Source organism: Rana temporaria, chromosome 3 (assembly GCF_905171775.1).
Source record: "Rana temporaria chromosome 3, aRanTem1.1, whole genome shotgun sequence".
In the NCBI taxonomy this organism is placed as follows: domain Eukaryota; kingdom Metazoa; phylum Chordata; class Amphibia; order Anura; family Ranidae; genus Rana; species Rana temporaria.
This window is the reverse complement of record NC_053491.1, coordinates 424,006,019-424,019,393: the sequence shown is the minus strand read 5'-3', so window position 1 is coordinate 424,019,393 and position 13,375 is coordinate 424,006,019. Positions and strand designations below refer to the sequence as shown.

General features: G+C 49.7%; 1 protein-coding gene across 2 annotated transcripts in view; it reads right to left on the bottom strand.

Annotated features, from left to right (window-relative positions):
• Positions 1-13,375, bottom strand: part of LOC120933167 (RING finger protein 112-like) — a 105,252-nt gene that overhangs the window by 73,377 nt on the left and 18,500 nt on the right. The window contains exons 3-4 of one of the 2 annotated variants that reach the window (XM_040346213.1): positions 11,417-11,593; positions 921-1,052 (exon numbers count right to left, since the gene is read on the bottom strand). In XM_040346213.1, coding sequence (XP_040202147.1) covers positions 921-1,052; positions 11,417-11,593 — 309 coding nt within the window. The remainder of the gene's footprint in view (positions 1-920; positions 1,053-11,416; positions 11,594-13,375) is intronic. The other variant, XM_040346214.1, reaches the window with a different exon arrangement.

The following is a 13,375-nucleotide window of genomic DNA, read 5'->3' as shown; positions in this document are numbered from 1 at the left end:
TCGAATTTGCCGCAAACACCCCAAATTGATCGCCGAACAGGCGTTGTTCAAGTCGAACATGAGTTCGACACAAACTCGAAGCTCATCCCTAATGTCCACATCTCCCCCGTAATGTCCACATCTCCCAAAATAGAAAGCACACTCACAGGCAGCAGACGATGACGTCAGCACGCCGCTAATAGGCTGCCGCCGGGTGTACCAAGATGGCCCCGGCTCCGGAACTAGGTCGAAGCTGCGGCCTTTCCTATGGGCGAGACCACGTAGCTCAATCCGCGGATCTCGTACTCGAACAAAATTATTTTGATCAATCAAAGAAATTAACGATTAATCGAGGAATTAATCGTTAATTTCCGCAGCCCTATTTATAATTTTTTTATTGGATGTTTTATAGCAGAACGAAAAAAATATCGTTTTTTTTTATAATTTTTGGTCTTTTTTCGTTTATATAATATAAAATAAATCCAGTGGTGATCAAATACCACCAAAATAAAGTTATATTTATGTGAAAAAAGATATACAAATTTGGGTACAGCATTGCATGACCGTGCAATTACCAGTTTAACTAACGCAGTGTTAAATAGCAAAAAATTGCCCGTCATGAATGGCGTAAATACTTCTAGAGATCGAGAGGTAATACTGATTTGAGGAGAAAAGGACTGCCTCTCTGTGCATTCTGATATATGTCCCATAGCTGGTAACTCAGATAATTTAAAGTTGGGGACTTCACTTATCAGAGGTGCTTTGATGCAGCACTGTCTTTTCCAAATGTATTTGAAAATGTATGCAACTACACCATGACTGAAAATCACCGACATTGGAATGGAATGTACCTGTTACATTGGTAAAGCACTTATAAACAGTTTGATGGGCAAGTAAAATATGGTACAGGACATACATGTAAATCAGAGTCGGGTACTTACCTTCTGTCCGTTGTTCTCCAGAAGGAAGGGTTTACCCCAAATCCAGATACCCTCAGTGACAATATCAGTGCCAGACCCCCATCGGAAACCATTCAGGGGTTCATCTTCTTTTAAATCATGATCTCTCTTCTCCTATTAAATTAAGTAGCAATTTAGAAACACCTTACAAAACCTTTTTATACAATGGTTAGGTTAGATTTAAGCGAAGTCTATATATGCTGCATGCAATGGAAACATATCAAGTACACCTGATAGCAGTGTTGCCAACCGTCTGTAGAATTACGGACAGCCCGTAAAAACAGGGCACTTTTCTCCTGTCCGTGAAAGTCTGTGGCAGGAGAAAAGTGCCAGTAAAAATTGCGGCGACCGGCTCTGGAATTTGCCGATAACGTACAATCCTCAGGCTCCTCCTAAGTCGAGCCTTCCTGCTACCTCTGCTAAGCCCAGCCCACCTGCCGCGCAACCAATGATGTGTTTGAGCGGGCGGATTTGAGGAGCATCGTGGTGGAGTGGACAGAGCAGCAGACGCTGGCGCGTGTGGGAGTCACTGCGCGGACTTGGACTGGACCGCACTGGTGCAAGTTAACGGACCCCTGCCTTGCTGAGGCTGACTGAGCCTGGTGGTGTGGTGAGTGCACTCACAGTCTCTCAGAAAAAAATTGAGACAGGCAGCCCGATGATATGTCTGATGGTGGCAGGGGGATGATGTCTGATGGTGGCAGGGGATGATGTCTGATGGTGGCAGGGGGATGATGTCTGATGGTGGCAGGAGGTGATATGTCTGGTGGTGGCAGGGGGTGATGATGGTTGTAGGAGGTGATGGTTGGCAGGGGGTGATATGTCTGATGGTTGGCAGGGGGTGATATGTCTGATGGTTGGCAGGGAGTGATATGTCTGATGGCTGGCAGGGGGTGATATGTCTGGTGGTAGGGGGTGATGATGGTTGTAGGAGGTGATGGTGGCAGCGGGTTGATGATGGTGTCAGGGGGTGATGTCTGATGGTTGGCAGGGGGTGATTTGTCTGATGGGTGGCAGGGGGTGATGATGGTTGTAGGAGGTGATGGTGGCAGGGGGTTGATGATGGTGTCAGGGGGTGATGATGGTTGGCAGGGGGTGATTTGTCTGATGGGTGGCAGGGGGTGATGATGGCGGCAGGGGGTGGTGTCTGATGGATGGCAGGGGGTGATTTGTCTGATGGGTGGCAGGGGGTGATGATGGTGGCAGGGGGTGATGTCTGGATGGCGGGGGGTGATGATGGTTGTAGTGGGTGATGGTGGCAGGGGGTGATGTCTGATGGTGGCAGGGGGTGATGATGGTTGTGATGTCTGATGGTGGCAGGGGGTGATGATGGTTGTGATGTCTGATGGTGGCAGGGGGTGATGTCTGATGGTGGCAGGGGGTGATGATGGTTGTGATGTCTGATGGTGGCAGGGGGTGATGGGTAATTATGGTGGCAGGGGATGATGGTGGTTGTGATGTCTGATGGTGGCAGGGGCTGATGTCTGATGGTGGCAGGGGGTGATGATGGTGGCAGGGGGTGATGATGGTTGTAGTGGGTAATGTCTGATGGTGGCAGGGGCTGATGTCTGATGGTGGCATTTATTTATTTTTATTTATCACTATTTATTTGGGAAGCGCGCATATACCACCGGTCGGTGGTGCCAAAGCGCTTTGTGACAAAATAGCCCGGATGTTCTGGCGTGGGGAGCATAATTAAAAGAGAAGGGAGAAGAAAAAAAAAGAAATCAGCGAAGAAAAATTGGCCTAGGATTGAAATGCTTGGCAGAATAGCCAGGTCTTCAGCTTCTTCCTGAACGCATATAGGCTTCGGGAGATGCGAATGTTAAGCGGGATTTGGTTCCAGAGAGTCGCCCCCGCGGAGCCAATCCGTTTTCCTCCTATAGAAATTAGCCTGTCAGTATTGCCAATGAGTAGAGCTTTGTCGGCTGAGCGAAGACAGCGTCTAGGTATATAGTGTGGAGTCAGATCTGATAGGAACTGTGGGCCCAGCTGGTGGTAGCCCCTGTAGATCAGACAGAGGATTTTAAAATTGACCCGTTTTGTAACAGGGAGCCAGTGAAGTTCTTTGAGCACAGGGCTGATATGGTCTTGCTTTTGGAGATTGTAGATAAGCCTGGCTGCTTGATTCTGCACCAGCTGCAGTTTCTTAGACCATTTCATTGGAATGCCTAGTAGGACTCCATTTGAAAAGTCAAGGCGAGAAATAATTAGTGCCTGGACTAAGTCTTTCCTCTGGTGGCAGGGGATGATGTCTGATGGTGGCAGGGGGATGATGTCTGATGGTGGCAGGAGGTGATATGTCTGGTGGTGGCAGGGGGTGATGATGGTTGTAGGAGGTGATGGTTGGCAGGGGGTGATATGTCTGATGGTTGGCAGGGGTCGATATGTCTGATGGTTGGCAGGGAGTGATATGTCTGATGGCTGGCAGGGGGTGATATGTCTGGTGGTAGGGGGTGATGATGGTTGTAGGAGGTGATGGTGGCAGCGGGTTGATGATGGTGTCAGGGGGTGATGTCTGATGGTTGGCAGGGGGTGATTTGTCTGATGGGTGGCAGGGGGTGATGATGGTTGTAGGAGGTGATGGTGGCAGGGGGTTGATGATGGTGTCAGGGGGTGATGATGGTTGGCAGGGGGTGATTTGTCTGATGGGTGGCAGGGGGTGATGATGGCGGCAGGGGGTGGTGTCTGATGGATGGCAGGGGGTGATTTGTCTGATGGGTGGCAGGGGGTGATGATGGTGGCAGGGGGTGATGTCTGGATGGCGGGGGGTGATGATGGTTGTAGTGGGTGATGGTGGCAGGGGGTGATGTCTGATGGTGGCAGGGGGTGATGATGGTTGTGATGTCTGATGGTGGCAGGGGGTGATGATGGTTGTGATGTCTGATGGTGGCAGGGGGTGATGTCTGATGGTGGCAGGGGGTGATGATGGTTGTGATGTCTGATGGTGGCAGGGGGTGATGGGTAATTATGGTGGCAGGGGATGATGGTGGTTGTGATGTCTGATGGTGGCAGGGGCTGATGTCTGATGGTGGCAGGGGGTGATGATGGTGGCAGGGGGTGATGATGGTTGTAGTGGGTAATGTCTGATGGTGGCAGGGGCTGATGTCTGATGGTGGCATTTATTTATTTTTATTTATCACTATTTATTTGGGAAGCGCGCATATACCACCGGTCGGTGGTGCCAAAGCGCTTTGTGACAAAATAGCCCGGATGTTCTGGCGTGGGGAGCATAATTAAAAGAGAAGGGAGAAGAAAAAAAAAGAAATCAGCGAAGAAAAATTGGCCTAGGATTGAAATGCTTGGCAGAATAGCCAGGTCTTCAGCTTCTTCCTGAACGCATATAGGCTTCGGGAGATGCGAATGTTAAGCGGGATTTGGTTCCAGAGAGTCGCCCCCGCGGAGCCAATCCGTTTTCCTCCTATAGAAATTAGCCTGTCAGTATTGCCAATGAGTAGAGCTTTGTCGGCTGAGCGAAGACAGCGTCTAGGTATATAGTGTGGAGTCAGATCTGATAGGAACTGTGGGCCCAGCTGGTGGTAGCCCCTGTAGATCAGACAGAGGATTTTAAAATTGACCCGTTTTGTAACAGGGAGCCAGTGAAGTTCTTTGAGCACAGGGCTGATATGGTCTTGCTTTTGGAGATTGTAGATAAGCCTGGCTGCTTGATTCTGCACCAGCTGCAGTTTCTTAGACCATTTCATTGGAATGCCTAGTAGGACTCCATTTGAAAAGTCAAGGCGAGAAATAATTAGTGCCTGGACTAAGTCTTTCCTCTGGTCTTGGGTCAGGAGATGTTTTGCCTTGCGGATAAGTCATAGAAAATGGGAGGCTCTCGACACCGATTGTCTAACCTGGGGAATCATACTTAGTTTTTCGTCCAGGATAACCCCCAGGACCGTCACCTTATCTTTCGGATTAGGTGTCAAGCCTAATCCGGCAGGGGGTGATGATGGTGGCAGGGGGTGATGATGGTGGCAGGGGGTGATTTGTCTGATGGGTGGCAGGGGGTGATGATGGTGGCAGGGGGTGATGATGGTTGTAGTGGGTGATGGTGGCAGGGGGTGATGTCTGATGGTGGCAGGGGGTGATGATGGTTGTGATGTCTGATGGTGGCAGGGGGTGATGTCTGATGGTGGCAGGGGGTGATGATGGTGGCAGGGGATTATGGGTAATGATGCTGGCAGGGGGTGATGATGGTTGTAGTGGCTAATGTCTGATGGTGGCAGGGGCTGATGTCTGATGGTGGCAGGGGCTGATGTCTGATGGTGGCAGGGGCTGATGTCTGATGGTGGCAAGGGGTGATGATGGTGCCAGGGGGTGATGGGTAATGATGGTGGCAGGGGGTGATGATGGTTGTAGTGGCTGATGTCTGATGGTAACAGGGGCTGATGTCTGATGGTGGCAGGGGCTGATGTCTGATGGTGGCAGGGGGTGATGATGGTGGCAGGGAGTGATGGGTAATGATGGTGACAGGGGGTGATGATGGTGGCAGGGGCTGATGTCTGATGGTGGCAGGGGGTGATGATGGTGGCAGGGGGTGATGATGGTGGCAGGGGGTGATGGTGTCAGGAGGTGATGGTGGCAGGGGGTCTTTAAAATTGGGAACATAAATTCTGGTGATCCTAGTAGCTACCAGGCATTTCCCCTCACTTTCTGTGGTGGTTATGGAACAGAAGTGAAGGGGAAATCTCTCCAGTTGGACATGGGTGACAAAAACTGATGGACTTAAAGCGGGAGTTCACCCGAAAAAAAAAAATGTAACAGTAGATTGGGCCTAATTACGTGAAGCAGAATCGGGTGTTTTGATTAAAATCAATGCAGTACTTACCTTTTTTGAGATAGATGTTCTCCCGCCGCTTCCGGGTATAGTCTTCGTGACTGGTCGTTCCTATTTGATTGACAGCCTTCCGACGGTCGCATACAGCGTGTCACGAGTTGCCGAACGTCGGTGCGGCGCTATACGGCGCCTGCGCACCGACGTTCGGCTACTTTCGGAAACTGGTGACGCGCTGTATGCGACGGTCGGAAGGCTGTCAATCAAATAGGAACGCCCAGTCCCGCAGCCCATACCCGGAAGCAGCAGGAGAACATCTATCTCAAAAAAGGTAAGTACTGCATTGATTTTAATCAAAACACCCGATTCTGCTTCACGTAATTAGGCCCAATCTACTGTTAAAAATGTATTTTTTGGGTGAACCTCCACTTTAATAATCCCCCCTTATTATATCAAAAATAACAAAAATATGTTTTTTTACCTTAATATCTCCCTTAAATCACATTGCTATTTGCCTAGTGTACTTGTTTGTAGCCTAAATACTGAAATTTGCGCTTAAAGATGTAGTTTTGTAACTTTTGTAAACTGACAGTAAAATCTTGGCTGTGCCAGTACATTTTTGGTGTTCCGCCAGTAAATTTCAATCTGGTAGGTTGGCAACACTGCCTGATAAGTGAGGACCAGTTAAAGTGACACTCATCTCTGATTTTAAAAAAATATAAAAAATATAAATTCAAGTATGTATTCCTAACTCAAAAATGTCTCTTTTATTGGTATCAGCCTTCTTTAACTCCAAATTCCTTCTTTTTTTTTAGCTGCTGTGTTCTGACTTTTTGTTAGAGGATGGCTACATTCATTATGTTCCTACTGTAAGACTCGGTTCACACTGGGGCGACACGTCAGGCGGCTGAGCCGCCTGACGAGTCGCGTCCCATTCAATGCAATGGAACCGTTCTAATAGGAGCGACGTAAGTCGCTCCGACTTAGAAAAAGGTTCCTGTACGACTTCGGGGGCGGCTCGGGGTGACCTGCATTGACTTCTATACAGAAGTCGTTTTGCAAAACGCCTCTGAAGTCGTCCTCAGGACGACTTGCAGAGTCGCCTCCGAAGTCGTGCGGCTGGAGTGTGAACCGACTCTAAGGCCCCATACACACGAGAGGATTTATCCGCAGATACGGTCCAGCGGACCGTATCCGCGGATAAATCCTCTCGAGGATTTCAGAGGATTTCTATGCGATGGCGTGTACACACCATCGCATTGAAATCCGCGCTGAAATCCTCTGCCGATGACGTGTCGCGCCGTCGCCGCTATTATGACGCGGCGACGGGCGCGACGCTGTCATATAAGGAATTCCACGCATGCGTCAAATCATTACGGCGCGTGCGGGGAATCCCTTTAGACGGATGGATCCGGTAAGTCTGTACAGACGAGCGGATCCATCCGTTGGAATGGATTCCAGCAGATGGATTTGTTGTGCATGTCAGCAAATATCCATCTGCTGGAAATCCATCCCAGGGGAGATTTATCTGCGGATAAATATCCGTTGGCGTGTACACACCATAGGATCTATCCGCAGAAACCCATTTGATGGGATTTATCTGCGGATAGATTCTATGGTGTGTATGGGGCCTAAGAATATAGCTGCCCTCTCTTTCTCTCTCCCAAGATGGCTAATGGACTATGGGAAATGTAGAGCGCACAGAGTAGTGCACTTGACTACAACTAACATGCATTGCTTTTTGAAAATGGAAGTGAGAGGGAAAAAGAAAGGTTTGAGAGCCCACGGAGGACGTTACAAAGAGGGGGAAAAACACAGCATAACAATTTCTTGAAAAATAGATTACAGGACCTAGTAGTGGATGTGTGTAAATTATTTCTGAAAAACATACTTGGGATATGGGAGTCTTATACACTATGGGCCAGATCCTCAAAAGAGATACTCCGACTTAACTGCTGTTCAGTCTGTGTGTAACTTTGGAAACGATCCTCAAAAGGCTTTTTCCAAAGTTACACAGAAGATCCGGCATGTGTAATTGAATTACACTGCCGAATCTTAGGATGCAGTACCGCATCCGCCGCTGGGGGCATTTCGAGTCGAAATGCCGTTGCTAGTATGCAAATTAGCACTTAAGGCGATCCACAAAGCTTTCTAGCTTCCTTTTTGCGCCGTAAGTGTTATTTTGCAAGTGTAAAATTAGGGCTCGTTCTACAAAGTGTAAACTAGTTACACCTTGTAAAAGCCCATTCCAGCGACGGCATTTGGTATGCTTTCCCGAGGGAGAACTCCACGGCAATTTGTAAAAAACAAAACCGGCATGGGTTCCCCCCCAGGAGCATACCAGGCCCTTAGGTCTGGTATGGGTTGTAAGGGGACCCCCCCTACGCCGAAAAATCGACGTAGGGGTCCCCCTACAATCCATACCAGACCCGTATCCAAAGCACGCTACCCGGCCGGCCAGGAAGGGAGTGGGGACGAGCGAGCGCCCCCCCCCCCTCCTGAGCCGTGCCAGGCCGCGTGCCCTCAACATGGGGGGGTTGGGTGCTCTGGGGCAGGGGGGCGCACTGCGGGCCCCCCCACCCCAGAGCACCCTGTCCCCATGTTGATGAGGACAGGACCTCTTCCCGACAACCCTTGCCATTGGTTGTCGGGGTCTGCGGGCGGAGGCTTATCGGAATCTGGGAGTCCCCTCAAATAAGGGGGCCCCCAGATACCGGCCCCCCACCCTAAGTGAATGGATATGGGGTACATTGTACCCCTATCCATTCACCTGGAGGCAAAAAGTAAAAGTTAATAAACACACAACACAAGGCTTTTTAAAATATTTTATTATTCTGCTCCGGACGCCCCCCCTGTCTTCGTTATTAGCTCAATTAGCAGGGGGGGCTTCTTCTTCCACTCTCCGGGGGTCTTCTCCGCTCTCCGGGGGGGTTTCTTCTTCCGCTCTCCGGGGGGGGCTTCTCCGGACTCCGGGGGGGCTTCTCCGGACTCCGGGGGGCTTCTTCCATCTTCTCCCCTCTTCCGCTCTTGACTCGGCGAACCCCGGTTCTTCTGCAGCTCTCCGGTGCCTTCTTCTTCAGCGCTGGCTGCCTGCTATGTTTGTGTGTTAGCTCGATTTCAAACAGGCAGCCAGCGCGGTCTTCTGTGGCGTCAGGGTCTTCTGGTCTTCTGTTCTTCCGATGTTGCCTCGTCGCCTGTTGTCGCTGTAATGATGGAAGCGCGCCTTGCATCACATTTATATAGGCATCACCGTCCCATCATGCTCCGGTAGGTACCCACGTGGTGGGTGCCTACCCACGTGCACCCACCACGTGGGTACCTGCCGGAGCATGATGGGACGGTGATGCCTATATAAATGTGATGCAAGGCGCGCTTCCATCATTACAGCGACAACAGGCGACGAGGCAACATCGGAAGAACAGAAGACCAGAAGACCCTGACGCCACAGAAGACCGCGCTGGCTGCCTGTTTGAAATCGAGCTAACACACAAACATAGCAGGCAGCCAGCGCTGAAGAAGAAGGCACCGGAGAGCTGCAGAAGAACCGGGGTTCGCCGAGTCAAGAGCGGAAGAGGGGAGAAGATGGAAGAAGCCCCCCGGAGTCCGGAGAAGCCCCCCCGGAGTCCGGAGAAGCCCCCCCCGGAGAGCGGAAGAAGAAACCCCCCCCGGAGAGCGGAGAAGACCCCCGGAGAGTGGAAGAAGAAGCCCCCCCTGCTAATTGAGCTAATAACGAAGACAGGGGGGGCGTCCGGAGCAGAATATTAAAATATTTTAAAAAGCCTTGTGTTGTGTGTTTATTAACTTTTACTTTTTGCCTCCAGGTGAATGGATAGGGGTACGATGTACCCCATATCCATTCACTTAGGGTGGGGGGCCGGTATCTGGGGGCCCCCTTATTTGAGGGGACTCCCAGATTCCGATAAGCCTCCGCCCGCAGACCCCGACAACCAATGGCAAGGGTTGTCGGGAAGAGGTCCTGTCCTCATCAACATGGGGACAGGGTGCTCTGGGGTGGGGGGGCCCGCAGTGCGCCCCCCTGCCCCAGAGCACCCAACCCCCCCATGTTGAGGGCACGCGGCCTGGCACGGCTCAGGAGGGGGGGGGGGCGCTCGCTCGTCCCCACTCCCTTCCTGGCCGGCCGGGTAGCGTGCTTTGGATACGGGTCTGGTATGGATTGTAGGGGGACCCCCTACGTCAATTTTTCGGCGTGGGGGGGTCTCCTTACAACCCATGCCAGACCTAAGGGCCTGGTATGCTCCTGGGGGGGGAACCCATGCCGGTTTTTTCTTTGAAAATTGGCATGGAGTTCTCCCTCAGGAATGCATGCCGCTGTCATTTTTTTTTCCCCGACGCAACTTTAAGCCGTCGCGATCCTCAAAACTCGGCGTAACGTAACTTTGCGCATGCGCAGTACGGCCGGCGCGGGAGCGCGCCTCATTTAAATGGGACTCGCCCCATTTGAATAGGAACGCCTTGCGCCGGCGGAATTTTAGTTACACAGCCTGAAATTTCTAGATAAGTGCTTTGTGGATCAGGCACTTAGGTAGAAACTTTAAGGCAGTGTAACTTAAATTGGATTTTTTAAGTTACGTCAGGTTTTTGTGGATCTGGCCCTATATTACCAAAGCGCATTTGTGAGGTCAGGTACTGATGTCGGACGAGAAGGCCTGGCTCTCAGTCTCCGCTCTAATTCATCCCAAAGGTGTTCTATCTGGTCGAGGTCAGGACTTTGTGCAGGCCAGTCAAGTTCCTTCACCCCAAACTCGTTCATCCATGTCTTTATGGACCTTGCTTTGTGCACTGGCCCAAATCATTTCTTGGAGGGGGATTATGGTGTGGGGTTGTTTTTCAGGGGTTGGGCTTCACCTCTTAGTTCCAGTGAAGAAAAATCTTAAGGTGTCAGCATACCAAGACATTTTGGACAATTTCATGCTTCCAACTTTGTGGGAACAGTTTGGGGATGGCCCCTTCCTGTTCCAACATGACTGTGCACCAGTGCACAAAGCAAGGTCCATAAAGACATGGATGAGGGAGTTTGGGGTGGAGGAACTTAACCTGACCTCAAACCGATAGAATACCTTTGGGATGAACCTCACAAATGCGCTTCTGGAAGAATAGCCAAACGTTCCCATAGACCTTCCCAGAAGAGCTGAGGCTGTTATAGCTACAATGGGTGAGCCAACTCAATACTGAACCGTATGGACTAAGACTGGGATGCCAATTAAGTTCATGTGCGTGTGAAGGCAGGTGTCCCAATACTTTCGGTAATTTAGTGTACATAACAGTAATATATGTATATAGCGTATATACAGTATAGTATGCGACAAAGTCTGTTTGTTATAAAATTATACGAACCGAGTGGGCTCTAATTACATCCCCAAAACTTTTATAATCCAAAAATGTGATGCTGTACAAAAAACTTGAATATGCAATTAAATTGTATAATGTAACCATTTAATTGCATATTCAAGTTTTTTTTTTCCCAATCACATTTTTACTAGAAAGATAGAGAGCCAACACCATATTGATAGAGAAGTCGCTTTAGCAGATAAGTGCATTGGTGTTCAGTTTTAACAAATAGGGCAAAAAAGGCCATATGTTTTGAAATGACCATGTTAGGAGCACAACTTCTTAGTTACTGTTTTCAATGAGCCTGATCTATAATATAAATCTGAACAAGTTACTTATCTGTCAGTTTTACCATATTACGAAGTATGTTCATAAGACAATTCATTAGAAATGATTTTCCTGTTCGTCTTTTTCCAATCACGCTAATCACATAGACTGGGTGGTTGTCACATTTCAAGAAACATCTCTCTACTGCAGATTCGTGTAGATGTAATTGTCCAGTCCTGTTTACCGATACCAGTTGTTGAGGCTGTCCAGGGGATATAAAGAACTAAAATCAGAAAACTCTGCAAAGAAGTGGATCTGAAGTCAAATAACAAATGCTCATACCAGGGAGTTTATTTTTGGCTTGTCATTGTCCTCCCTGGCCCCCATGTACTAAAATTAGGGTTGTCCCGATACCACATTTTTAAGACCGAGTACAAGTACCGATACTTTTTTTTAAGTACTCGCCGATACCGATTACCGATACTTTTTTTTTATGTCATGTGTCAGTATTTTTTTTTATTTTACAATTAAAAATGTTCAAAAATTGTTGTTGTTTTTTTTACAATGCTTTCTTGGGGGGGTGGATGGTGTCAGTGTGTTTTTTTTTTAATTTTAATATGTATTATTTTTTACAATAATTATTTTTATTTATTGCTATATTTTTTTTCTTAGCCATGTTGGGGGGCTTTGGAGAGATATCAGGGGTCTTAACAGACCTCTGACATCTCCCCTTTGAGACAGAGAAAGGTAAAAAACCGTGGGAACCAATCTCTCCGGTCTTGAGGTCCCTCCACTGGCTGCCCATACAGGACCGGGTGACATTCAAGACACTCTGCCTCACCCACAAATGTATACAGGGTAACGCTCCCCAATACTTAAGCGAGAAAATAAAACCCTACGTCACCAAGCGCGTGCTCTGGTCAACCAACCAAAACCTTCTCCAAATCCCCAAATCCCGCTACAAATCTAAGGGAGAACGTAGATTTGCAGTCCAAGGACCCCGGCTTTGGAATGCTCTACCCACGACCATCCGCTTGGAAGAAAACCATCAGGCTTTTAGGAAAAAACTAAAGACTCACCTCTTCTAAAGGATCAGGACAACACTGGATGCAAAGCGCCTTGAGGTGATTAAGTTTGCATTGTTGCGCTATACAAGTTACTCACTCACTCACTAAGGACAGTCCCTTTTTCAGCTGCACTGAAAGTGAATGGAGAGAAGACAGAGGCTCCAATCCATTCATAAACTGAAACATTGTAAACACAGGTTACGATGTTTCAGTTATATGAATGAACAGAGTCAGTGATCACTGACTCTGTTCATTCGGAAAAGGTAGGAGCTGGGTTCAGCGGCTCCTACCGCCGATCTCCATCCTGACAGAGGGGGTGGAGGAGGAGGACATGGAGAGTGACACCAACGAGGGGGGAAGCAGCGGCACGGAGGGGGGACACGGAGCATGGAGGGGGAGAGCGGAGCATGGAGGAGGACAGCTGCGGCACGGAGGGGGACAGCAGCGGCACGGAGGGGGACAGCAGCGGCACAGAGGGTGACAACAGCGGGACAGAGGGGGACAACAGCGGCACGGAGGGGGAGAGCAGCGGCACGGAGGGGGACAGCAGCGGCACGGAGGTGGACAGCAGCGGCACGGAGGGGGACAGCAGCGGAACAGAGGGGTACAACAGCGGCATGGAGGGGAGAGCAGCGGGATGGAGGGGGAGAGCAGAACTGAGGAGAATAGCAGCGGCACGGAGGGGGGACACGGAGCATGGAGGGGGAGCGCAGAGCCAAGGAGGATAGCAGCGGTACAGAAGGGGGGGACACAGACCATGGTGGGGGAGAGCAGAACCCACGAGGATAGCAGAGGCATGGAGAGGGGACACGGAGCGTGGAGGGGGAGAGCAGAACAGATGGGGGGAACTGGAGGAGGATACAGGGAAAGTCAGGTATCAGGTGAAGTATCGGAGCATTTTCCCCGAGTACAAGTACTCGGGGAAATGCTTAGTATCGGTCCCGATAACGATACTAGTATCGGTATCAGGACAACCC